The 27,785-nt window shown below is 46.5% G+C and overlaps 1 protein-coding gene across 4 annotated transcripts in view; it reads right to left on the bottom strand.

Annotated features, from left to right (window-relative positions):
• Positions 1 to 27,785, bottom strand: part of VDR (vitamin D receptor) — a 119,703-nt gene that overhangs the window by 35,594 nt on the left and 56,324 nt on the right. For all 4 annotated transcript variants that reach the window (XM_054012832.1, XM_054012836.1, XM_054012834.1 and 1 more), the window contains 2 exons: positions 23,520 to 23,676; positions 12,010 to 12,140 (listed from right to left, as the gene is read on the bottom strand). In XM_054012832.1, coding sequence (XP_053868807.1) covers positions 12,010 to 12,140; positions 23,520 to 23,676 — 288 coding nt within the window. The remainder of the gene's footprint in view (positions 1 to 12,009; positions 12,141 to 23,519; positions 23,677 to 27,785) is intronic.

The following is a 27,785-nucleotide window of genomic DNA, read 5'->3' as shown; positions in this document are numbered from 1 at the left end:
AAAAGAACCTGGGGATTACAGTGGATGAGAAGCTGGTTATGAGTCAGCAGTGTGCCCTTGTTGCCAAGAAGGCTAACAGCGTATTGGACTGCATTCTTGGAGCATTGCCAGCAGATTGAGGGAAGTGATTATTTCCCTCTATTCGGCACTGGTGAGGCCACATCTGGAGTATTGTATCCAGTTTTGGGCCCCCCACTACAGAAAAGATGTGGACAAATTGGAGAGTCCAGCAGAGGACAATGAAAATGATTAGGGGGCTGGGGCACATGACTTACGAGGAGAGGTTGAGGGAAAATAGACTTATTTAAAGAAGAATGAGGGGGGGGGTTGATAGTAGCCTTCAACTACCTGAAGCGGGGTTCCAAAGAGGATGGAGCTCGGCTGTTCTCAGTGGTGGGAGATGAGAGAGCAAGAAGCAATGGTCTTAAATTGCAGTGGGGGAGGTCTAGGTTGGCTATTAGGAAACACTATTTCACTAGGAGGGTGGTGAAGCACTGGAATTGATTACCTAGGGAGGTGGTGGAATCGCCATCCTTAGAGGTTTTTAAGGCCTGGCTTGACAAAGCCCTGGGTGGGATGATTTAGTTGGGGTTGGTCCTGCTTTGAGCAGGGGGTTGGACTAGATGACCTATTGAGGTGTCTTCCAACCCTAATCTTCCATGATTCTATGGACCTCACTCAGTAATACACTTTGGGAAAAGTCACGAAGAAACCCGAGCAACTTTATTCATTAACTCTTTTTTTGTGATTCCACCTATTTGCAGGAGTTTTATTTCCTGTTTCTTTGTGTTGCCTGCAAACTCCTCTTTCCATTGATATTGACCAATACCACTGTTCACCTGGTCACCTAGTCTCTCCACTTCTATTCATATGCTTACCATGTTCTGCCACTTCATTTACATTAATAAAATCCCTCTCTTCCTTGTTACATGGGAGGAGCTCCCCATCAACATCTGCAAGGCCATCGTTTTCCTTCTTCAAATCCCTCATTCAAACTTTCCTTTGCAGGAAACGTGGCAATGGTTAGGCAGCTGGTGTGCTGAGACCACTGCCTATCATATTAACCAATAGTGCTCCTTATTTGCTTATGCTACCCAGGTCTGCGTCTACACCGTTTGTCTCTTGTCTTAGACTGTAAGCGCCTCAAGTCCTTTTATCATCTGTTTGTGCCGTACCTAGCGCAAAGGGGACCTGGTCCATGACTGGGGCTCCTACATGCTACTGCAATCCAAAGAAAATAATTTATCTCCACCAGTAAGAACATGTCTCTCACCTGAGCTACTTTCTCTACCTGCCTCACAGCTCATCTTCCCAAGCTGCTGCTGTGAACGTAATGGTTTGGGGGTTTTTTGCTGCTTAGGTCACCCTTTAAATCCCCCCAAAGGCTTCCCTTCTTTCACCTTCCTAATTGATTTCAAGCTCCCAGGACTTCATCCTTACAAACATTCATAAAGCCAGATTCCTCAGTGTTGTCATGTTTGGGCTGCAAATGGGCCTGGGGAATGTACATTTGTGGAAAAATAAACAAACAGTGTAATTGCAGCCCTTGCGATAACCAACCAGAACTCTCACTGGCCTGGGGGAGCAAGGACTAACGACACTAAATCCTGCATTAGTGAGCTGTCCCTAAACTAGAGGCCTGTCTCCCCATTCTCCCCCCTTTCACAGAAGCTCTTTCCCCTTCCCTGCTCTCTTGTCTCACCTGCCAGTGTTTTCCCTTCTCTCACTCCCTTAGATCATGTTTCTGCGTCCTTGGACTAAAATCAGATCAGTTTCACTCTGTTGCTTGTTGCAAGAACAGTGATAGGGACATCCCAGAGAGAGGAGGTGGTAGCTGTGGGAAGACCACTCCTTGCACTCTTGCAGGAGTTTTAAACCTGATTCGACCTAAAAATAATTGAAGCACACTTCGTTCCCACTCATTTAACTAGCAGTTAACTCCACTCAGAGGGTCTATTTTTAGTTACTCTGGGTTAGGTTTCTATTAATAACGTATGGATTTCACTAAATGGATCATTTACAAATTAACTACTACACAGCTTTGCTCAGGTCAGAAAACAACACCCTTCCCTCCCCCGTTTTGCTGCTACCAAAGTTTCCTGGCTGTCGTTGCAAAATTCATGAACTAGCACAAGCGGGTATAATCCCCTTGATTTCAGTGGAGTTACACTTGCTTATGCCAACGCTCAGTTAGACTCCAGTAATCAAGGCCATTCACTCTCATCCAGTTTGCTTTTTAGAGTCACAGATTTCAAAGCCTTTTTTTCCATTCAAATAAGCACAACAGCATTTGCTCTCTCAAAGGCGATTTGTGTAATGATTACAAGATAAGGTCAGTTCAAAACAATATTGTTCTTGGAGAATGGTCTCCTGACACTGAAGAAATGCCCAGGAGAAGCCGAGCCATCCCTTATTAAAGCAGAAAGCCCGTGAAAATTCACCATTTCAAATAATTATTTCTGGAATATCCCAAAAAACCTACAATGCCAAATAACATTTTCAGACTTTGACTTTCTGTGTTGCTCTCTGTTCTCTACTAAGTAGCTGTTCTGGTTCATTGCTCTAGCCAGAGAACAAGCATGTTTTAACTGTGTGCTGTACCAAATTATTTTGTATGGTATCTTACATTACCCACTGGACCCCAAAGTGCTTACACAGAGTCCAAACTAAAACATTAATAAGAGACAGAGAGCAGTCTATTAACTCTGTTCTAACATGCATATGAGCTTTAACCTATGCCCTCCGATGGCCCAGCTAGCTCAGATTTAAAGCACCACCATGCTCAAGTGAAAGATTGTGTGGGCAGCAGTTGGTTTAGAGTAAGAGTAAGAATGTTGCAGTAAAGACATAACCGGTGTTTGAATACAAATAAATTGTAAACTGGCTGCAAAAAAAACAAACAGTTTCAGTTGTTACCCAGGGTAAACAGGGCCTTTGTTTCTCTTTCCGTGGAACCTCACCCACTAACTTTAAAACTAGTTTTACTGGAGCCTGACTATTTATCAGAAACATGGAGATTTTTCCACATGTGCTGAAGATACAAGTATCTTGTGGAGCATTCCAGTAAATGCTGGTTTTCTTAAAGGGCCATAGGTGATGTTCTTTAGCTGCACCCAGTTACATTATGAAGCTGTTTGTTCCCTACTCAATAGAGAACATTTATAGGAAAGCGAAGTGTTACTGAAATTTTCCAAACAGGTTTCAGATTTTTAACACCATCAATCATCACGTGGCACCAGGGCTGGCTCCAGGCACCAGCCTACCAAGCAGGTGCTTGGGGTGGCCACTTGGGAGAGGGGCGGCACGTCCAACTGTTCGGCGGCAATTTGGCGGACGGTCCCTCACTCCTGCTCGGAGCGAAGGACCTCCCGCTGAATTGCTGCCGCAGATCGTTTTTTTTTTTTTTGGCTGCTTGGGGCAGCCAAAACCCTAGATCCGGCCCTGCATGGCACAATGTCTTGTGTGCCCGTGCCTCTGATTTTCCCAAAGGGACAGGCACTCTCTTGCAGAGTAAATGGTGAGGCTGGCTGGAAGAGACTAAGAACTCTCTCTGAACAAAACCACAAGAGATACCCCTCCACTTGTGAAAGTGGACCCAAGTCACATCCCAGCTGAAACAGGACAAGAGACAACTGTTGCTTCCATGGTACATGCTCCACGCCCCCTTAGGAGAGGGGGAAACTCCTCCATAGCTGGGAAGAGGGAGAAGCTAGGGTCAGCAGCTCTCGGGGAGAATCTCCCCACTCCAAAAAGCATGGGGGGAGAAGCCATGTCTAATTCTCCCCTGCCTGCATCACACCATGCATCATTTATACCTGCGCAAACTGCGTGCAACACACTAACATTTTGATCGAATAATACCTTACACCCATTTTGCACAGGGAGAATAGACACAGAAGGTACAAGGCAGCAGAGAACCGGGTGCAGGGTCTTTTGGCTACTTGCATAGGTTCACTGTACACACCATAACACACCCAGGCTCTGCGGGCAGCTGTAATCAGGAAGTTCATGAAGCTTCCTAATGAAGGTGGATCATTTTGGTTTGACTTGAATCCATAGGGAAGTGAAAAGAATGTGTACGAACACACTCATCGGACATGTATTTTTAAGAGTTACATTTAATGATAGAAAAGGACAAACTCAGAAAAATACATATTTTGACAACATTCATGTGTTTGAACTCCGTTGAACTTTACTTTTCCAAGTTATTCCCCAAGCCTCTACCAAGGAGACTCAAGGTCACAAAACAGAACTCTGCTGAAATTAATACCAACAAGGGATGTCATTAAGGAAAAACACAAGGAAATTCCACAGCAAAAAACTACAATGAGAGATGCATGAAGCCAAAGTTATGTAGAAGATGTTTAAATGGAAGTACAGCATGAATATTTCAATTGTTTGATGTGATACTATGCCACCACCAAAGAAAGGAGCTTCCACAAAGACAGGGTGCAGTATGGGGGTTGTCACTACCTTTTGTCAAACCTACTAAGGAGACAACCTCAAAGAGACAAGTGTGATGGATTCCCCCTCTCTCAAGACAATAGCTCAACCATGGACAATGCTGCCATTCAGCTCAAAGAAGTTCTCCCATGGCACAGAGCCAACTCCACCTTTACAAATCACAAAGCAATATGGAAACCAAAACCTAATTAGTTTCAGGGCATGGCTACACTTGCAGACGTAGAGCGCTGAGAGTTAAACCAGCCCTCGGAGACCGCAGCAGGGAAAGCGCTGCTGTGTGTTCACACTGTCAGCTGCAAGCGCAGCGGAGTGGCCACATTTGCGACACTTGCAGTGGCATTGGGAGCAGTGCATTATGGGCAGCTATCCCACAGAACACCTCTTCCCATTCTGGCGCTGTGGCTTGTGGGAAGGGGGCGGAGGAGGGCGCGGCATTCTGGGCCCTGTCCCAATGCCCCATGATGCATTGCTTCGCATCCCAGCAATCCCTGTGCTTCTGCCCACATTTGGCGCCATCTTTCAACGTTTTTTGTACTGCACGCTGTGTCTTCCCTTTCGGTTTGCAGGAATGGATCCTGAACTTGAGAGGAATATGCTGATGGGTCTCGCCAGCACGTCACGAATTGCAGTCGAGTTACTCCTTAAAGCTACAAAGTGACAGTGAGGAGTCAGACGATGATGTCGACTCGCGTAACACATGACACGAGATTGCTTGTGGCATTCCTGGACATGCTCACCGCAGTAGAACGCCGCTTTTAGGCTTGGAAAACAAGCACTGAGTGGTGGAATCACATCATCATGCAAGTCTGGGATGATGAGCAGTGGCTGCAGAACTTTCAGATGAGGAAAGCCACTTTCATGGGACTGGGTGCTGAACTTGCCCCCACCCTGTGGTGCAAGGACACAAGATTGAGAGCTGCCCTGCCTGTGGAAAAGCGGGTGGCTATTGCAATCTGGAAACTGGCAACTCCAGACAGCTACCGATCGGTCGCTAGCCAGTTTGGAGTGGGAACGTCGACCGTTGGAATCGTGTTGATGCAAGTTTGCAGGGCCATTAATGGCATCCTGCTCAGAAGAACCGTGACTCTGGGCAACGTGCATGACATCGTGGCTGGCTTTGCACAAATGGGTTTCCCTAACTGCAGAGGGGCGATAGATGGGACGCATATTCCAATTCTGGTACCAGACCACCTAGCCTTCAAGTACATTAATCGGAAGGGCTATTTCTCTATGGTTCTCCAGACGCTTGTGGATCACCGTGGGCGTTTCATTGACATGAACGCAGGCTGGTCCGGAAAGGTGCATGACGCACGCATCTTTCGGAACACAGGCCTGTTCAGGAAGCTGCTGTGACGGGATGGATCACAGAAACCCCCTTGGGAGCTGCCACCCGATGTGCAAAGACTACCCCTGCTTCTGTTTTCCCTGCCAGCTCAGGACTCCAGCACCCTGTCTTGCTGGGCCAGACACTCCCGTCTGGCTCCAGATACAGACCCAGGGTCTGAATCACTTGTCCCAAAGCTGCAAGTTTACCTGAAAACAGCTCACAGTAGCGTGCTTGTCTTTAGCACTCAGATGCCCAACTCCCAATGGGGTCTAAACCCAAATAAATCCGTTTTACCCTGCATAAAGCTTATGCAGGGCAAACTCAAATTGTTTGCCCTCTATAACACTGATAGAGAGATATGCACGGTTGTTTGCTCCCCCAGGTATTAATACATACTCTGAGTAAATTACTAAATAAAAAGTGATTTTATTAAATACAGAAAATAGGATTTAAGTGGTTCCAAGTAGTAACAGACAGAACAAAGTAAGTCACCAAGCAAAATAAAATAAAATGCGCAAATCTATGTCTAATCAAACTAAATACAGATTAATTTCCTCACCGTTCCAGAGCACTCCCTTTTACAGGCTAATCTCCTTTTAGCCTGGGTCCAGCAATCACTCACACCCCCTATAGTTACTGTCCTTTGTTTCAGTCTCCTTCAAGTATCCTGGGCGGGGGGTGGGGTGGGGTGGGTGGAGAGGCTCCTTCTTTAGCCAGCTGAAGACAAGCACACTACTGTGAGCTGTTTTCAGGTAAACTTGCAGCTTTGGGACAAGTGATTCAGACCCTGGGTCTGTATCTGGAGCCAGATGGGAGTGTCTGGCCCAGCAAGACAAGGTGCTGGAGTCCTGAGCTGGCAGGGAAAACAGAAGCAGGGGTAGTCTTTGTACATCGGGTGGCAACTCCCAAGGGGGTTTCTGTGATCCAACCTGTCACAGTGGCGTAGTCGGCAGGATCTGTGCACAGCTGATTGCTTTGAGATACTGGTAGTGATTTTAAGTGAGTTTTAAGTGTGGTGGCTGGAGAACAGACAAAGTGATCACTGGTTTGTTATTTTCTGTTTGCTTCTGGTGCTTTTCCAGTGAAGGGGGGTGGAAACCCAGAGGGACAAAGGGTTCTTGCTTTATGCAAAAGATATATAAAGGGGTGGAAGAGAACAAGGGGGGGAGGGGAGCCATCATGAAGAATCCCCTAGCTATCACCTGAGCTGCAACAAGAGCTGTACCAGGGAAAAGAATTGTGCCCAGGCCTGGAAGGTGTCCAGTCTGAGAAAAAAATTACTGAAACATCTGAGGGTGAGATTATCTGTATTTAGTTTGATTAGACATAGATTTGCGCATTTTATTTTATTTTGCTTGGTGACTTACTTTGTTCTGTCTGTTACTACTTGAAACCACTTAAATCCTACTGTCTGTATTTAATAAAAATCACTTTTTATTTAGTAATTTACTCAGAGTATGTATTAATACCTGGGGGAGCAAACAACCGTGCATATCTCTCTATCAGTGTTATAGAGGGCGAACAATTTATGAGTTTGCCCTGCATAAGCTTTATGCAGGGTAAAACAGATTTATCTGGGTTTAGACCCCATTGGGAGTTCGGCATCTGAGTGCTAAAGACAAGCACACTTCTGTGAGCTGTTTTCAGGTAAACTTGCAGCTTTGGGACAAGTGATTCAGACCCTGGGTCGGTGTCTGGAGCCAGACGGGAGTGTCTGGCTCAGCAAGACAGGGTGCTGGAGTTCTGGGCTGGCAGGGAAAACAGAAGCAGGGGTAGTCTTTGCACATCGGGTGGCAGCTCTCAAGGGGGTTTCTGAGATCGAGCCCGTCACAGCTGCAAGCTGGGACTTTCTTCCCAGACCAGAAGATCACCATAGGGGAAGTCGAAATGCCCATTGTGATCCTTGGAGACCCCGCTTACCCTTTAATGCCTACACAGGGAGCCTTGATAGCAGCAAGGAGCAGTTCAGCAACAGGCTGAGTTGGTGCAGAGTGACAGTTGAGTTTGCTTTTGGCCATTTAAAGGGCTGCTGGAGCGGTCTGTATGGGAAGCTGGACCTGGCTGATGACATCCCCACGGTTATAGCTGCGTGCTGTACCCTCCATTACATTTGGGAAGGGAAGGGTGAAAGATTCACTCAGGCATGGAACTCGGAGGTTCAACACCTGGAGGCTGAATTTGAACAGCCAGAGACCAGGGCTATTAGAGGGGCTCAGCGCAGGGCTGTAAGGATTAGGGATGCCTTGAGGGAGCAATTTGATGCTGAAAGCCACCAGTCATGTTTGGTGCCCTGCATGGGAGCGAAGTGCAGTGGTTCCAATGCTAGTAGGCATCTGTGTTTGCTACGTATGATACACTGACTTGCAGTACCGGTTGCTTTCCTGGGCTACGGTATGTTACTTAATGCAATAAAGAATGTTTTCAAAGCCAAAAAAATCATTTATTGAAAAGAAACAACTGCTTCGGAAACAGAAAGGGCATGACACTTCTGTGCTGTGTGGGAGGAGGGAAGGGGGCTGGGTGGGAAGTGGGACAATCACAGATTTGCGTACATCCTGTTATCATACTCAGCGTTCCTGTCTGGAGTGCCATGCAGTGAGTGTTGCACTTCAGGCTGGCTAAAATGCACGGTGATGGGGGTTGAGTGCGGTGGCTAAGGGTCATAGTTTGCAGGGCTGGGTGGTGAAGCTACAGGTGTTGGAGGCAGCTGGTGATCATAAGAACCCGAATGGGGGTACAAGGGAAAAGAGTTTTGGGACAAGGGCTGCAGGGAGGGGCGGATGTGCTCCGTCTGCATTGCTACGAGTGCCTGTATCGAGTCTGCTTGGCGCTCCATGATGATTAGCAGCTGCGCCATGCTTTGGTGCCGGCGATCCACATTCTGCTGGCAGAGCCTCCTTTCAGTCTCCCGCCACTCCTGAACTTTTTGATTTTCACTAAGGGACTGCTGCACGTCTTCATGCTTCCTGATTCTTTGGAGTCTTTCAGCTGTTGATAACAAGGATGGCTGGGATCTCAAGGTTGCATCTGTAAAGCCAAAATGCAACACTTAACAGAGGCAGCATTGTTCACACCAGACAGAGCAATGATTCAGCCGTACTTAAAAGACAAGTACAGTGTACACAATAGCAGAAATTGCCTGTCCCAAAGCGAGTGCACATAAGCCACAGGAGCCCCCAAATGGTGAGTAAGCACAGGGGTAAGGGGGACTGATTGTTTCAGGGCCGTACTGTCCTCTGGGGTTCTGTGCCGTGGGGAGAGCCAACAGCTGCAGGGGGCCCCTATATTGAACACTGTCCCCACATTTTCCACAAGTGACCTGGGAAGCAAGGGAGGGTTTTCTACTACAATGCAGCTTCCGCCCTGGCCCTTATGCAGCTTGCCTGTGTGCAGCAACGGTCCCCCCACCCGTCATGGCACAGGGGCGCAGCCATGTTAGCCTTACTGGGACAAGGAGCACAGTAGCTCTGCCAAGGTACCTGCGCAAGTGGATTGCCCAGCTTCTGCATGAGACCTTTGAAGAGAACACTGAGGCTGATTACCACAATGTGAGAGAACACATCAACGCCCTAGTCCGCATCTAGGCATGCATGCAGCCCTAACCCTGCAACCCTCCTTGCCCCAAGAGCCCACACCAAACAACTACCTTCCCAAAATAAAAGTCACTTACCAGGCACCTCCTCTGATGTTTGTTCTTCCACAAGCATTGTCCGTTATGACTGGCTACCTTCCTCCTGGCTTGAAAACAGCTCCTGGCTGCATGCATCTAGGAATGTCGGGCTGTCCCCCTCCTCCTCAGCACCCTCACTTCTGTTTTCCTCCTCCTGTCTTGTTGAACTCTGTGCTCTGAAGTGTCCATACTGGTCTTCGGAGTGAAGGTGGGGTCGCCCCCAACTATCACGTCCTGCTCTTTGTAGAAACGACAGGTCATGGGGGCAGCACCTCCTCCTGCGCTTTGTGGTAGGCATTCCACAGCTCCTTCACTTTAACTCTGCACTGCTGTTTGTCCCGGTCACAGCCCCTTTCCATCATGTCCTTTGATATCTGCCCGTAGGTATCGTAATTCCAATGGCTGGAGCGCAGCTGGGACTAGACAGCTCCTCACCCCAAACACTGATGAGATCCAGCACCTCGCCATTGCTCCATACTGGGGATTGCCTGGCGCGTAGAGGCATGGTCACCTGGAAAGATGCGCTGAGAGCACCCCACGCCTTGCTGAGCAAACAGGAAGGGGATTTTCAAAATTCCCAGAGATTTTAAAGGGCGGGTCTGACGGTTGGTCACCTGAGGGCAGGGCACTGGAGGTCAAAAGTGATGACCAGAGTGGCTAGAACAGGCCGATCAGAGTGCATTAATAGACCAGGGCGTCCACACTGGCACCATGGCACTCCAGCCAGGGCGCAGCAAGTGTTATGCTTCTCGTGGAAGTGGATTACCGGGGCGCTCCAGCCACGGAGTCCGGCCACTCTACGTGCCTTGCCAGTGTGGACACCTCAGGAGTTAGGGCACCTTGGGCTGACTTAATGTGCTCTAACTTGCAAGTTTAGCCAAGCCCTCAATTATTATACTCCTCTCAATCATTAATCAGCTCCGTCCAGAAACAATACATACCTATAGCATCCTGTTTTAACCAAACCAAGTCCTTGTAAAATGCTGAGATGTGCAAGGAAAACTTGAGTGCTATGAAATCTTTCCCCCTTTTCAACTCAGGAAACATAGGGTAGAACAGCCATGAACAGATTACGATCTCTAGTGGGTGGACATATCTCTCATATCACAATGCTCTCTAGCAAGGAATATGTTTAAGGCATTTGCATCATTTCCCTGGCATTTAATAGTGAGCAAACTGCTTTGTAAACAAACTAACAGAGCAGCTACTTCTAAAAAGAGAAGTAAAAACTCTGGTAGGACAAGAGGGAGATGAAGTAGATCACCCAAATTGCTGTTTGACATCTCTAATTTCTATGGGAATTCAATTTTCAAATAGAGCAGTCCACCTGTTCCTGCTGTCGGGAGACAATACAAACAAGGTTTCAAAGAAGGGCAGGCAAGAGATGCGCTTGGCTGGGAAGCTAAAAGCGCGGATTTGGAAAGCAAATATCTACAGACGTTCGAGGACTACAAGACACTTGGAGCTCATCTAGATTAGGGAAATTGCACCCAGCATATTTCAATGACGTGATTACTGGAGTAAAGTTGATCCAGTGCAGTGTGCGCGCATTAAGGGTTTCCATCCGTGCAAGGTGTAGGATTCCCTACTTTGACTTTTATTTGGGAGCAATGTGCGTTGTCTCAAAATTTGGCCTACTGCAAAAATTCTCCTTTAAATCATTGTGAATGCTGAAAAACTCAATTCAGGACTGTGGACTTTCTTACCAATAAATTACTGCAGTCTAGTTAGACCCCAAATTAAAAATTAAGATGGGCGAGTGATACATGAAACGATCCATGTATTACTACAGACTTCTGACTTATTTGTCTATTCCATGGCAGAGTCTAGTGATTCTGGGCACCTCCATTTTTGGGTGCTCATCTGGAGATATATCTTAAAGGGGCCCGAAGTTTCAGAGGGCAGGAGCTGTCGGGGGGTGTTCATGCTCAGTGGCTGGAGCAGGAGTTGGTAGTTAGAAATCAGAGCCAAGGGTCAGAACAAGAGTCAGAGGCCAGATGCCAGAGCCCAGGGTCAGAAGCCAGGAATTGGAGCTAAGGGTCAGAATTGGGTTACCTGGAGTGAGGAAGGCTGGGAGCAATGTAGGAGCAAGGATGGGAACAAGGCGGCCCAGGAACTATCACAGCCATGGGCGAATGGTTTGAGCAGCTGTTGAACTGCTGCTGGGCTTAAAACTCTTCCAATCAACCAGGTGGTATAGCCAATCGGGCAACCTACTATAGGCCCTGTGCTTGTTAGGTTGCCCAAAGACTGGCTCTGCTGCAAACCCTGATTCCTGATAGGAGCTCAGGACTCTCTCAAAACAAGGCCCCTTTAAAAGGTGACTCCAGTTGGATGCCCAAAAAAACAAAAGCACCCAGAGAATCGCTAGTCACTTCTGAAGGTTTAGCCCAAACGTTTTAGCCTACAATTTTCAAAGTGACCTGAGAGATTCAAGTCAATGGGAACTGGTCATCTAACTTAGTCAAGTACCTTAAATCCCCAGCCTTAAACTACTGCAATACTAAAGAACATTAAGAACACAATCACTGTGCACTTGTTTACTCACATTCTTTCATCATGCCTATGTCCACACAACGCTTCAGGCGGCAGGCTTGGCAATGCCGCCGGTTATCTTTGGTGATTTTGCAGTCGCTGTTGAATGGACACGTGAACATTGCTTTTCTTTTCATGCTCCTCCTGAAAATAAAACACAAATAAATATTATGATTCCTGGACTTGTTTACTGCTAAGGAAACATTGGAGACTGTTTCAAAACATTGTGTGGGACATCTGCACTCAAACCCAGCTCTCCATTGATTGGGCTGAGGGGTGAGGATTGTAAGCGTGTGCCAGAAAAGTCCTCTAAGTAGCTACTGTTCAGTTTCTGCAAGCTGTGCATTTTAAAATTCAACTTGCATGTCTCTATGGTTTTTAAAAGGTTTAAAAATTTCTGCCCAACCCCCCCACAAACCCATAGGGTTTTTTGTCAACAAATACAACATGTACTATAAACAGGAAAATATTAGCCACAGTTTAAATTTCCCGGTTTTGGATATTGTGAAACTGGAAAGAAGAGAGTGTGGGAGGATTTACAGAGAAATACAGAATTGAACCACAAGCAGCAGAAGGAAAGGAAACCAAACCAAATTAGAGTATAGGTCAGCTTGTACCCAGCAAGGGCCTTTCAGAAGCAGTGTACATTATTAAACATTTACCAGGCTTTAAAGCCTCCTGGTTGGAGGCTTGGTTGATTGGTTGGAATGTGAGAGAGAAATCCCACTACAGGATATGGGAGAAATATTTCACTCTTTTTTCTGCATGCATGTGCATGCACTATTGCATGTGTGTGTTTGTGTCTCATGAAGATTTTTAATGCGCTTAACTCAGGACATTCAGAGGTCCCATCAAAAATATAACTTGTCTTCCTTGACCAGTCAGTATTATATGATTTCTTTGGGGTAGGGTCTAACTTTCTGTTCTGTCTTTGTACAGTGCCAAGCACAGTGTGGCCCTAGTCCATGCCTAGGGCTCCAAGGGACTAGCACTATAGATTTTTTTTTTATATATATACACACACACACACAGCTCTAGCTTTTTTGCTGCCCCAAGCACCGCCTTTGGTGGCTTGCCTGTGGGAGGTCCCCAGTCCCACAGATTCAGTGGCATGCTTGCGGGAGGTCCGCCGGTCCCGCAACTTTAGCGTACCACCGCCGAACTGCTCTTTAAGCATGCTCTTTAATGACTAGTCAGTAGAAGCAGAGTGGTGCTTCTATATTAAGCTCGGTTTCTGTATTGCATGTAAAACAGGGACCTGTCATCTTTGTTTTGGATGCAGAATGCCATGTAATTTACAGTACATCTGTGAGCACAGATAGAATTGTCTGGGGAAGTTACATAGTTTGAGATAGACACAAATACAAAAATGCATCCTTTAGAAAGGAGGGGAAGTGTGACGCAGCAGCAGAGATTGGAGCAAGAACATCTCCAAGCAGAGATCTAAATAGCGAAGATACTGGGAGGGATGGCAGCCCGGGCCCGGATGTCTACACTGCAATTTTATAGCCCTGCTGCCAAGTCTGAGTCAGCTGATACGGGCCAGTTGCAGGCGTTTTATTACAGTTTAGATCTACCCAACCCCATCCAGTTAGAGAAAGATCTCAGCTTACCCATTGGGCCTACAAGTTAAAAGGTACTGAGGGGCAGCATGTATGATGGTTAGGGGTAGGGTTACCATACGTCCGGATTTTCCCGGACATGTCTGGCTTTTTGGGCTCCAAATCCCCATCCGGGGGGAAATCCCAAAAAGCCAGACATGTCCGGGAAAATCGGGCCGGGCCGGCGGTGCGGGGCCAGGCTGGGAGCTCGGGGGCCGGGCCGGCGGTGCGGGGCCAGGCCGGGCCGGGGGCTGGGCCGGCGGTGCGGGGCCAGGCCGGGGACCGGCAATGCTGGGCGGGCCGGCACCCCAGGGCCCGAGCCGACCCAGGCTGGAGACGCCGGGGGGGCCAGACTGGGCCGCGCCTTCTCCCCCCACACCTCCCTTACCTGCTTCAGGCTTCCCGCGAATCAAATGTTCGCGGGAAGCAGGGGAGGGGGCGGAGACTTTGGGGAAGGGGCGGAGTTGGGGCGGGGCAGGGCCAGGGCCCCGTGGAGTGTCCTCCTTTTGGAGGCACAAAATATGGTAACCCTAGTTAGGGGACTGGGAGTGAGGAGACCTGGATGCTATTCCTGGCTCTGCCACTGACCCTGGTGGATAATCTGGATCACCTCACTTTTCTACTCTGTGCCTGTTTCCCTTCCCACCCTTTGTCTTGTCTATTTAGATTGTAAGCCCTTCAAGATGGCCTCTTACTGTATTTATGTACAATGCCTAGCACACTGGGGTCCCACACTTAGTTGGAACCCCAAGGCAGTACTGCAATACAAATTCATAGCCCAAATTTTGCTTTCTTCTTAAGTTCTGAATGAATCGCCTCTCCTTCCCCCTTCACTTTTCATTGCCACTTCTCTATGTGAATTCATGCAATGGTTCAGCTGGATATATCAGGACACAGAAGCAGATAAGAGGCTTTAAGGAGAGAACTTCTCCAAACAAACATTTTCTTGGCACAAAGCTTTTTAAATTGTGTTTGCAGCTTGATCTTGCAGCCCTTATCCACTTGTGTCAATGAGGCTACTGAAAAGGAAAGGCTGAAAGATAGGACCCTCTAAAAGCTAATTATAAAGACATTACATTCAACATATTTACAGTTCATTTAACTAAAAAGGGAAAACAATGTTATTGGATATGCTATAAACCAATCTTTGCTGCCTGACTAATGCTGATGAGCGTTTCTGGGGCAGGCCCAGTCGTGGCGCTGTGTCTTGGTTGGGTGCAGCCTGATTGCTGAGCCCATGTCCCAGGAGTTGGGAGAGGGCACTATAGGTGATCTCCCACCTCCATGCAGCCAATGGCCTTGCTCCCCACTGCCATGGTAGAGCCGCCACATTTATTTATTGACACACAAAATTTGAAGAATTTTAAAATATTGTATGCGGAATTTTTTGGGGGCGCAGAATTCCCTCCGAAGTAAATATTAAAGTTGCCTGAGTACAGGTCTCCCAAATGAGGACATTAGAAGATTAAGTCAGTTCTCTTTTTGTTCAGTGTTTGGACAAACACACAGCACAATAGCATCCTGAGCCAAGGCTGAAGCTCTGAGGTGCGATGATAATACAAATAAGAAGTTTATAGTGTATGCTTAAAGTTACTTTACTATGGAAGAAGGTGTTGAGAGGGGATATTAGGAATTCACCCTCTCAGAGATGCTACTTATTTATATTTTGTTGTGGCCAGGGCCGGCTCCAGGCACCAGCTCAGCAAGCAGGTGCTTGGGGCGGCCAAGGGGAAGGGGTGGCATGTCGGCGGCGGGTCCCTCTTGGAGGGAAGGACTTGCCGCCGAATAAGAAAGCGGCGCGGTGGAGCAGCCGCTGATCACGGCCTTTTTTTTTTTATTTGCCGCTTGGGGCGGCAAAAACCCCGGAGCCAGCCCTGGTTGTGGCTTAGTCGTTTACTGAAAGGAGGGGGGAAAAAAAAAAAAAAAAAAAAAACCACCTCTGACTTTCAAACAAACTTTCAGTTTCACTCTCTCTCAATCTTAATTAGTACAGTGACCTTTAAGGACAAACTACCCCACCCCCCCGTCTAGCACATTTGTGAAACCTGTGAAATGCTCAAATTCCTGAAAGTTACTTTGTCATAACCAAAAATCACAGTGTGCCAACTGGCGTATTTTGTTAGTCATGATCTAGCCCCCAGAATTGGGGACTATCTACGCATAATGCTAGGGAGTCATTTCAGTCCTCAACCTATGGTAAAAAGTTTCCCACTTCTCTTGTGTTAGCTGTAGACATCAGCTCTGTGATGCTTATCTAGGTATTTATACTGCACAATGAATGGGGCTCCAAAGGAACAACTGCAATTTTAAACTAATATTCTGTACATTGAAATCACCCATGACAACCCATAATCCCAGCTAGCCCCAAATTTTCCAGGTGCTACAAAATTCCCAAATTTAGACCTAAAATTTCCAAAGTCAGTTCACTCATTCTGGTTGTCTTCTATTTTTGGGTGCCCAGTCTGAGCCGCAGTGGGCCTGATTTTCAGAGCCAAAAACACCCACAACACTGGTGAATGTCCATGGGAACTACAGGTAATTGGAATCCCTCTTAAAAAGGAGTTAGGCCCAAGGTGTCTCAAGTTTGGATACCCAACATTTGAAAGTAACCAGAACAAGTGCATGGTATATAGAACACTCACACCCCCATTATATATATATATATATATATATACACACACACACATACATACATATATATATATATACATACATATACACACACACACGGAAAAAACAGAATCATCCTCAAAGGGAGGCCTGTGTACAAACACCCCTGTCATTAGCTTCAGTCACTCAGGGAAGCTTGGAGGACAGAAGACTTCTGGTGTGCAATGAAGGTCACCAAATCCTGGCTCTCGCAAACCAAAGATTTCCAAGGTCAAGGACCCCAGGCTAGGGAGACCAGATGTCCCGTTTTTTGGGACTTTTTCTTATATAGGCACCTATTATCCCCCACTCCCTGTCCTGTTTTTTCCACAGTTGCTATCTGGTCACCCTACCCCAGGCAGGGAAGATCCTGCTGCCAGACCCCTCTTTAAACCATGCATGGTGTCAGATTCCTCAGATGACCACAACTGTGCCTCAGATGACCACAACTGTAGCAATATCATCATACCATTTGACAGACCACTTGCAAGGGCCCAATCTTTACAGGTTTAAACCAAGCACCTTCACTTGGAAACCAGCTGGTAGGTTCTGCAGCTCACTGCATAGGAGACTGCAAAGCAGAAAGAACTGCTCCGTGGTGTGGGGATCAGAAATTGTAACTAAAAAAGTGTTGTAACTGGCAATTATAATTATCCTTGCGTGTTTCACTATTGCTAAATAAACCTTCAACACCTCTTACCACCAAGCTCAAAAGGAAGTCACACCTCTATGACAAGAGAGCACGGAAATTAACAGGAGGGAAAGACAGGCTCTAGGAACAGACAGGAAACCCCACTGACAGCCTGGCACAGGAGCGAAGAGAATGAACCATGAGAAAGGGAAAGTGCTTGGGTTAGCTCCATAGCTACTGCACCAATCTGTCACCTTCGTAATTGAGTCTCTTAGCCCAGCCTTTAGCAGCCTATTTCTAGACAGGAGGAAAACTGATGTCTCTGTTTATTAGGGTCTGTCGATTAATTGCAGTTAACTCAGGCGATTAACTCAAAAAAATGAACTGAGATTTAAAAAAAATTGCGATTAATAGCACGTTAAACAATAGAATACCAATTGAAATGTATTAAATATTTTCACGTTTTTTCTACATTTTCAAATATGAGCACTGTACACTTTGTATTCTGTGTTGTAATGGAAATCAATATATTTGAAAATGTAGAAAACATCCAAAAATATTTAAATAAATGGCATTCTATTATTGTTTAAAGGTGGGCTTAATCGTGCGATTAATTTTTTTTAATCGCTTGACAGCTCTACTGTTTATGTTTCTTTTCATTTCCTAGCTAAGAATATTTTGCTTAAAAAGAAACTGCCATATGGACACTGGGGGGGAAAAAAAGGGGACGCAACCATCCCAGGAGACAAAATACGCTCTTCTCCCACGAAGACAAACCAGGTGGGGTTAATTGGTCCCCATGAGGTCCCTGGGACATAGAACAGCACCCAGAAGACAGAGTGGGGCTCTATTCTAGCAAAGAACAGTAACTCTGACTTTAGAGGTGACTGCACAGCTAAGAGAACAAGCATGTTTGTCCCCAGGCAAATACATGAGCAGCGGACACATGGCAAGGTTAAAGAGTTCCCAGGGATTTGCCCTTGGTGGCACCCACTGAAAGGCTCGTGTTGGCAGAGCTGTAGTTCTTTGGCAACCCTTTGGTCTGTACCCATATGTCTGTTTGCAGAAATGGAATAATTGCTGCAAACTCCACCCTGCACTTTTGCTTCAGGTTCCAGGGATTGGGTTAGAAATGCAACAGAGACAACTGCACCCTGCCCAGAAATGCATTTATCAGGGACCCAAACTGCATTCCTGCCAGGAAGAATTAGGACTGGCTTGTTCAGCCAGACCTCTGAACTGAGATAGAAAGAGGAAAAAGTCCGGAGGGGCAGTTTGTGCCTTGTTTCTTTTTTCTATATCCTGGTTTTGTCTGCGGCAGTCTCATTACATTCATTTAAAAAAAAAAAATGAACAGTTTATGCAGGCGTTTCCCCATGCACAGACATACCTTGCCTGGGTGAAATTTCTCTGGTGTGTATTCCGCAGAAGGCCATAATGGTCCCTTCTGGCCTTGAAACCTATGAACCTACTTTACTGTTCTGTCATTTTTTTAGGGCGCATGAAAGCAGAGTATTATTTTTTTTTCTTAGTAATCATTCACACAGTGGCACAGTTATACAAGACTCTTTACAATGGCAGACATGCCAACTTGTGAATTAATCGTGAGAGACGGGATTTCTAAGTAAAATTATTAAGCCTGACCCTCAATCGTGGGATAGAACTCTCCAAAGTCAAGTGTCCCCCCCCCCAAAACACAGATGGGGAAAAAAAAAAAAAAAAATCCTGACATTGGAGAGTTCTATCCTGAGATCATGAGTCAGACTTAATAATTTTACTTAAAGATCACGGTCAGCCAGCCCCAAGGCTGACAGCGGTAGCCCTTCCTTGCAGGGCCTCCATGAGGATGGGCTGCCACTGTCAGCAGATGTGTGACCTGAGAGCACCTTCAAGGCTCAGAAACTGGAGAAGAAATAAAGAGAACCCACTTTTCATTAAAAAAACCTCATGATTTGTGGGGGGGGGGGGTGTCTAACTCATGATTTGTCAATGGTGAGGGTGGCAACAATGCAAATATGCCAGAGTTAACAGACTCCCTGCTACACAGAAGTTACAATGCACAGGTGGGAACCAGGGGTAGGGGGTGTGTGCATGCGGGGTGGAGGGAGGAAGGATAGTCTCTGTAGATGGAATCCTTTAAGAACAAATGGACCTTTAGAAGTTTTAGAAGGGGAGGAAAAACACTTGATAAGCATTACTGAAGAGCACCCAGCAAAGTTAAACTTGAGCTAGCCAACATTTTCCAGAAATTGAAAAAAACTTTCAAAGTTATGGGAATTTTTTTTTTTAAATTGTAAAAGCTTCCCACCATCTCTAGAGTCAGGAGCGTGTGAGGGAGGGGAAGTAAGCCATCAGCAGAGATGCTTGGGTACTGTATGGGGCAAAGGATGGGGTGTAAAACATGGGCGGAAGCAGGAATAGCATTGGAAAGAACCTTGAGGGGAGGACACGGAGCATGAATTTGATGTGGAAGGGGAGAGGAAGCCAGTTACAAGATTTGGCACATGGGAGTCAAAGACAGGGTGGACGGAAAGTGATCTTGGCAACTACCTTTTGGACAGATGGGAGTGGGAAGAGGACAGATGCAGCAAAGGAGATTAAAAAATCATTCGGATAAGTGATAAGGTAGGTACAGACCAAGATAGGGCCATAAGGATGAAGGAAAGAATGGATTTTTGGGGGGCAGGGGAGAGAAACGAAACTACAGAACTTAAAGGACAAGCCATGGAGACACAACTTGGATGACTGGTGATATTGTCAACAGTAAGCAACAGGGAAAAAGAGGAAAGGGTTGGGTGAAGAGATTAGAGATAAATTTCTGCACTTGGTTACGCTGGTATCAATCCAGAATATCTCCACTGACTTCAGAGAAGTCACTCCAGATTTATTCTGAGTATGACAAATTTAGTTCAGTTTAAGAAATACTGAGCTGCCACTGCTTCAAAGGCCAACTGATGTCACTAGTAAATTGTAGTGTTACTTGAGACGTCAATTGGCCAAAGGTTATTTAGTGTCTGTTAGTACACATTTCAGTACCTCTGTATGGACCAATACATCGCCTCATAATATGTAGGAATTAAAGGGACTCCTAGGCCCTGCTGGTTTCAAACATTCGTAACTTCAGAACTATGGTACAGATGCATCTCACGTTTGCCTTGGTTTTAGGATTACACATGTGCCAACAAAGCCAGCTTTCAAGTCAGGAAAACAGTTTAGAAGAACACATGCCCTTCACTATGCTCTCTTGCGGGTGCAGTGCAGTCTTCTAAATGCACCTCAAGGCTTGACCCTGAAAACTGCTCACAAAGGAAATGCACAAGTGCCAGGGACAAAACAAGCGAGTGAGGAGATCTGGCTGCAGAATGAACTTCTAAAGAAGACTGGATTAATGCAGAGACCTTCAGGAAAAATTGCAAAGCCTCTTCGGTAAAGTTTTGCTACCATAGCCAGAATGACATTCACAGTGGCTGTCACTGCCACTGCCCTCCTTGCAAAATGAAGACTCTACCCCCATGCAAGTCTCTCTAACCTCACAATGGAAAAGGAACCAGAAACGCCATGAAGTCCACTGGAAATTCCACTACCGCCGTTTGTTTTATGTGGAAGGCACTCACGTGCTACCATGAAGGGCAGCAGTACAAGCTATTCTGTTACACAAAATCCCTGGGCTCCTTCATCCAGTATGTGGCAACTCTTGCACTCCTCTCCAATGAGCACTCGGCTGCCAAGTAGCCGGTTTGGATTCCCTGCATGGAGTACCTTGCCCCTGGCCATTGCTGCATCCTTTAGCAGCTGCTTGACTGCTATTTCTCCATAAGAGGCAGGTGCAGGACCCAGCAGGGGTGGAGGGTGAACAAGCTTCTCATGTGGGCCAGGGGAGGCAGGTCAGAGTGGGACTGGCTCTGCCCTGTTGTCTTCAACTAGTTGTTTTTTACCCTCCCCCCCCCCCCCCCCCAAAAAAAAACAGATTTCACTATAACTACTTCCTTCACACCCAGCGTAGCCAGTCCTGGTGATGTAAGACACCTCAGAACAGGACCTTAAGTGTTAAAATCAACAGGTCTAAAATGCAGAGGAACAAGGTAGTGTTTCAGGATAAGTCAACACACACACACACACACACGATCAATAAAGTGAGCTACTCTTGTCTGCAGCATTTGGCAAAATTGTTGCACTGGAGGTTAACATGCCAACATGGAAAACCGGAAAGTGGTGGGGTTTAGGGCTATATAAAAGGGCAGGACGCAAGAGATTGTCACCTGTTGAAGCGTTTTATAGTGATGAGCTTTTACTTTGGGTGGAATGGCCCTGGGAAACTTGAATCATAAATATGCAGTTAAAAAAATTCAATACATTTGGGAAAAAAAGAACAAACAAACAAAAAAAATCGAAACCTCTGTAAACCAGGATCAAAGCAGAACATCCTGGGGGTGAAGAGGAAAGGTACAAAAAACTACCGTGGTTAACATTATGTTTGGGGAAAAGGGAGCTTTAAAAAGGAAGAGAAGAAGCAAGTCAAGAAAGCAAGTCCTTAAGTTGAAGATACAAATGTTAAAGTTTTTATAAGGGCCCATGGAGACTGCTTAAGAATAACCAAGCAGGTGTAGGCACAATGTTTGTTCTGATTTAACTGTATTCGTTTAGAAAACAGATATAGCTAACAGATCAATCCTCTAGAGTGGATGCAGTAAAACCAGTATAGAAAGGTGTTTATATAGCCTATCTTAATACCAGTATAACTGAGACCACACTAGGGGGTTGTGCAGCTTTAATTATATCAACGTTTGAAAGAAAAAACACACACACACACACACACACACACACCACAAAAGCCAAATGTCACCTTCCTGACCAAAATAGTTTAATCTGTACAAGCCACAATACCAGAGTCTCAGAAGGTGTGCATACCCTCTAAACAAAAAGGGAAACACTCATGGATAAGAAACAAAGGGAGAAGGAAAACTGGCCATTTATTCCCTTCTCTGTGTCACCATTACAAAATTCTTGGTATGCATCATCCAGACTGCATGTGCCTGACTAGCTGATGACGCTAAACATGTGCGTGGAAGTGAGCACCTGAAAGGAGAGTTACTCATTTAGCCACAGTAATTGAGGAAATGTTGTTGTTCTAGTTAGCCAAGCTGCTGTGTAACCCAACTGGAAAACAATCAGCAAGGCTGTGGTATGCAAAACATCTCGTTCAGTAATTCCTGTGACTACTTGGCTCCTATAGCAACAGAAATTAAGGTTTTTAAAACCTCAGTTCAAATTGTAGTTATGAAGTTGACCATCCCAACTTCGTTTACTTTAATTCTACAATGCAGCTAATTCTACTACTGCCACCTGCTACTATCTTCTAATTACAATGCTAAATGCTTAAGTGAGTTTTGCCCTAATTAGTCACATAGTAGCTATTATCTTATTTAATTACACCAGCTCTTAGTCATTATATAGTTTGTACTAAACAGAAGAAGTTCCCATGCAAATCTTCTAGTGTTGTCAGTACAGAAATATTCTGTAAGAGATACAACTGCTTCATTACATATAATTGCTAGGTGAGGGGGGATAATTGGCATACAGAAGTTCCTATTGTCTGGAACCCTCCAAGTTCATTCAGAGCTGCCCCTGCAGCTCCCAGAGGAAAATTTGCCCTTAACGAAGGGGCAGTACAAAGCTTATGCATCATTTAAATCCCTTTTAAGACCTATGCCCTAAGTGAATGCCAAGGAGGAGAGTTTGCTCCCTGGTGGAACCTTCTAACCGGTGTTCTCCAGTTATAGAAGGGGCTTATTATATGTGTGTGCCTACGTATAGAGGTAGTAATAAGCATTGAAAGGTGGCGGGAGGTGGGGGAAGGAGCCAAATGAATAGGAGAGGAACAACATGAGTGAAAGGAAATGTACCAATGCAAGGGAAACTTAGTGGGCCCGATTCTCATTTACAGCATTTTGGCAATGTAACAGGCCTCAAAATGGGTCTAAATATAGGTTATGCCTACTGTAAAGCTCCTCGACGCTGCCGGAGCTGTTCAAAGAGAATCTGGGCAGCAAGTTTTTTAAACTTTTTATACAGGAGTTCAATATCCATGTGACTGTTATATTGTGTGGACAAACAGTATTGCATAGATATTTCCAATAGAGAAAAGTCGTGTGTCTGTGTCTTTTTAAAACTGCAGCTATTGTGTAGGTTTAGCAAGTTTAGCAAGTGGCCAGTACGTTTTCCCAAGTCTTGGTGTAGGGTGAGAGGCATTTGACTTTACAGTTCTCTCACTCATACAACTCCCTATGCTCATATAATACAAGGTCCCCTCCACATGTATACAGGCTGTTTTATGTTAGCCGGTACCATTTTACTATATAGAACACCTACTGCATTAGGATGGAGGCATAGCTGGACTTTTCAGCAATTGTATTAGTCATAGCCTCCTGCATCAGCACAAAGGTTTAGATTAGTGCACACATCAGACAAGTTCTCTCAAACGTACATGACGTTCAATTTTGCAGAGATGCGGATATTTCTAACTAGGAGCCAAAAAGTGGAGTTGCCTCCCCTTTGCTCAATCATCCTAACTAGGAAGAGTTCATGATTTTAAAAAGGAAGGCTGGTTTCTAATTAGCTTTCACTCTCAAAAACATCACTTACCTAAAAAATCCTTTGCAGCCTTCACACGTCATGGCATTGAAATGAAAGCCAGTAGCTTTGTCTCCACAGACACCACAGATACGTGGGACGTTCCTATCAAATTCATTGGCTGGGTCAGGAAGAAGTGTTCTTGCTGCCATCGACTCCATCTCGGAGACTGAGAAAAAGCAAGAAGGTTATAGAGATCTCTTCATTACAGAGACTTGTTAAGCAAATCGAAGATGGAGGCACTGGGTTTCTGCTAACTCACTGGCAAAAGTACTTGTGTTGCCTCTGTATAGTACAAGGAACATGTACAGGAATGTGATGGAATCAAAAAATGAACACATGCAAATTTTGCTCATCTACCCAGCAATTGCATTGCTAATCTTCACTTCACCCACCCTCCCAATTTGACACATGCACCTTGAAGCAGTCTTTTATTAAGATCTGGGGAATGTATGTACATGGCTATATCCCAATGTGAAGTCAGGATCTTTTGTCCCTACCCTTTCATGATCCTTTCAGAAAGAGTTGTGCATTAAGCTTGCATCATTTATACCAACTGGAAAACATGCAGCTCACCAGAAACAAGTAAAATTTCCCTTCTGCAGAAAAAGGAAGTGACCCAAGTAGATCGTGCCACCTTTACGAGGAGATGAGTAAAATCGCAAACACAAGTCACACACTGCCAGTCACGTGAGCAGAGTTTTTTTTAAATGTCTTGGTTCTTAAATAATGGGGTTTTTGTTTGTTTGTATGTTTGGCTGGTAGTTTGTTTTTAAAGAGGGACGAAGAGAAAAGAGTTGGTGCTTCACAAAACGAAATTTAGAAATTGCACATACTGTATTATGTTGTCTGTGGCAGCAAACACTAGAATTAAGCATATATGTAGATGTCTGTTATAACCTCATTATTACAATATAACAGCATGCTCATAACTGTGTCTAAAGTTTCCCACTTAGGCCTGGTCTACACTACGGGTTTGGGTCGACTTTAGCAGCGTTAAACCGAATTAAGCCTGGACACGTCCACACAACGAGGCCCTTTCTTTCGACTTAAAGGGCCCTTTAAACCGGTTTCTTTACACCACCTCCGACGAGGGGATTAGCGATAAAACCGGCCTTTGCGGGTCGGAATTGGGGTAGTGTGGACGGAATTCGATGTTATTGGCCTCCGGGAGCTATCCCACAGTGCTTCATTGTGACCGCTCTGGACAGCGCTCTCAACTCAGATGCACTGACCAGGTAGACAGGAAAAGACCCGCGAAGGTTTGAATTTCATTTCCTGTTTGCCCAGCGTGGAGAGCACAGGTGACCACGCAGAGCTCATCAGCACAGGTAACCGTCATGGAGTCCTCCCAGGATCGCAAAAGAGCTCCAGCATGGACCGAACGGGAGGTACGAGATCTGCTCGCCATATGGGGAGATGAAGCAGTGATAGCTGAACTCCGTAGCAGTAAAAGAAATGGAAAAGTATTAGAAAAGATCTCCAAGGCCATGAAGGACCGAGGCCATAACAGGGACACACAGCAGTGCCGCGTGAAAATTAAGGAGCTACGGCAAGCCTACCACAAAGCCAGAGAAGCAAACGGAAGGTCCAGGGCAGAGCCGCAAACTTGCCGCTACTACGCGGAGCTGCATGCGATCCTAGGGGGTGCAGCCACCACTACCCCAACCGTGTGCTATGACTCTCTCACTGGAGAAACACACAGGGAAGACGGTTCGGGGAACGAGGAAGATGACGATGGAGGTACTGTAGGTAGCTCACAGCAGCAAGGAAGCGGAGAAACCGGTTTCCCCAACAGCCAGGATATGTTTGTGACACTGGACCTGGAACCAGTAACCCCCGAACTCACCCAAGACCTTCAGGGCACACAGGAGACCTCTGGTGAGTGTAACTTTGTAAATATTTGTAAACATTACAAAAAAAAAGCAAGCAAGTCTGTTAACGTGTATGGGGATGGAGCGGAAATCCTCCAGGGACATCTCCAGAAAGCTCTCCTGGTTGAAATGGGGTGATTTTATTAAGGGGGACATTCAGAGGCGCCCGTTCCTGCTATTCTGACTAGAAATGTTCCCCGCTGTTAACCACGCGGTGGGGGGGAGGGGTGAAGTGATCATCCCAGAGAATCGTGTGTGTGTGTGTGTGGGGGGGGGTGGTTTACTTGTGTTTGTGCCGCATGTTAACCGGGAAACCGCAGCCCCCTCCTTTTACATTGAAACCCCATTTTAAATGGACAACCCAATTCATCCTTGATATGGGAAATGCGCTGCTGTTTGCAACCTTTCCCGCATGTTAAGAAGGTTAAAAAAGCCAAAACACTGTGGCCTACGATGGCTGCCTGCAAGCCGAAATATGCGACCTTGTAATGAAAGAGTGTACCCATTGTTCCCTAAAATGTGTCTTTTTTTAACCACCTCTCCCTTCTCCTCCACCAGCTGCAAATGTTTCTCCTTCGCAGAGGCTCGTGAACATTAGAAAGAGAAAACGTAAGACGAGGGACGAGATGTTCACGGAGCTGCAGATGTCCGCCCAGGCTGATAGAGCACAGCAGAATGCATGGAGGCAGTCAATGTCGGAGATGAGAAAAGCCCAACATGAACGAGAGGAGAGGTGGCGGGCTGAAGACGATAGGTGGCGTCAGCTTGCAGACAGACGGCAAGAGGCAATGCTCCGTCTGCTGGAGCATCAAAGTGATATGCTCGAGCGTATGGTTGAGTTGCAGGAAAGGCAGCAGGAGCAGAGACCGCCGCTACAGCCCCTGTGTAACCAACAGCCCTCCTCCCCAAGTTCCATAGCCTCCTCACCCAGACGCCCAAGAACACGGTGGGGGGGCCTCCGTCCACCCAGTCACTCCACCCCAGATGATCGCCCAAGCATCGGAAGGCTGGGCTTCAATAAGAGTTAAAGTTTTAAAATGCAGTGTGTCCTTTTCCATCCCTCCTCCCCCACCCATCCCAGCTACCTTGGCAATTATCCCCCTACCTCTGTAAGGAACTAATAAAGAATGCATGAATGTGAAAAAACAATGACTTTATTGCCTCTGCAAGCGGGAGGGGAGGGGAGGGGTGGTTGGTTTACAGGGAAGTAGAGTGAACCGGGTCGGGGGGGGGGGGGGGGTTGGAGGGTTCATCAAGGAGAAACAAACAGAAGTTTCACACAGTAGCCTGGCCAGTCACAAAACTCGTTTTCAAAGCTTCTCTGATGCGCACTGCACCCTGCTGTGCTCCTCTAACCGCCCTGGTGTCTGGCTGCGCGTAATCAGCGGCCAGGCGAGTTGCCTCAACCTCCCACCCCGCCATAAAGGTCTCCCCCTTACTCTCACAGATATTGTGGAGCGCACAGCAAGCAGCAATAACAATGGGGATATTCTTTTCGCTGAGGTCTGAGCGAGTCAGTAAGCTGCGCCAGCGCGCTTTTAAACGTCCAAATGCACATTCCACCACCATTCGGCACTTGCTCAGCCTGTAGTTGAACAGGTCCTGACTACTGTCCAGGCTGCCTGTGTATGGCTTCATGAGCCATGGCATTAAGGGGTAGGCTGGGTCCCCAAGGATCACGATAGGCATTTCAACATCCCCAATGGTCACTTTCTGGTCCGGGAAGAAAGTCCCTTCCTCCAGCTTTCGAAACAGAGCAGAGTTCCTGAAGACGCGAGCATCATGTACCTTTCCCGGCCATCCCACGTTGATGTTGGTGAAACGTCCCTTGTGATCCACCAGGGCTTGCAGCAGCATTGAAAAGTACCCCTTGCGGTTTACGTAGTCGGTGGCTTGGTGCTCCGGTGACAAGATAGGGATATGGGTTCCGTCTATGGCCCCGCCACAGTTTGGGAATCCCATTTCAGCAAAACCATCCACTATTGACTGCACGTTGCCCAGAGTCACTACCCTTGCTATCACCAGGTCTTTCATTGCCCTGGCAAATTGGATCACAGCAGCCCCCACAGTAGATTTGCCCACTCCAAATTGATTCCCGACTGACCGGTAGCTGTCTGGCGTTGCAAGCTTCCACAGGGCTATCGCCACTCGCTTCTCAACTGTGAGGGCTGCTCTCATCTTGGTATCCTGGCGTTTCAGGGCAGGGGAAAGCAAGTCACAAAGTTCCATGAAAGTGCCCTTACGCATGCGAAAGTTTCGCAGCCACTGGGAATCGTCCCATACCTGCAGCACGATGCGGTCCCACCAGTCTGTGCTTGTTTCCCGGGCCCAGAATCGGCGTTCCACGGTATCAACCTGCCCCAGTGACACCATGATTTCCACATTGCTGGGGCCTGTGCCTTGT

Source organism: Malaclemys terrapin, chromosome 23, assembly GCF_027887155.1.
Source record: "Malaclemys terrapin pileata isolate rMalTer1 chromosome 23, rMalTer1.hap1, whole genome shotgun sequence".
In the NCBI taxonomy this organism is placed as follows: domain Eukaryota; kingdom Metazoa; phylum Chordata; order Testudines; family Emydidae; genus Malaclemys; species Malaclemys terrapin.
This window is presented reverse-complemented; position numbering and strand designations above follow the sequence as displayed.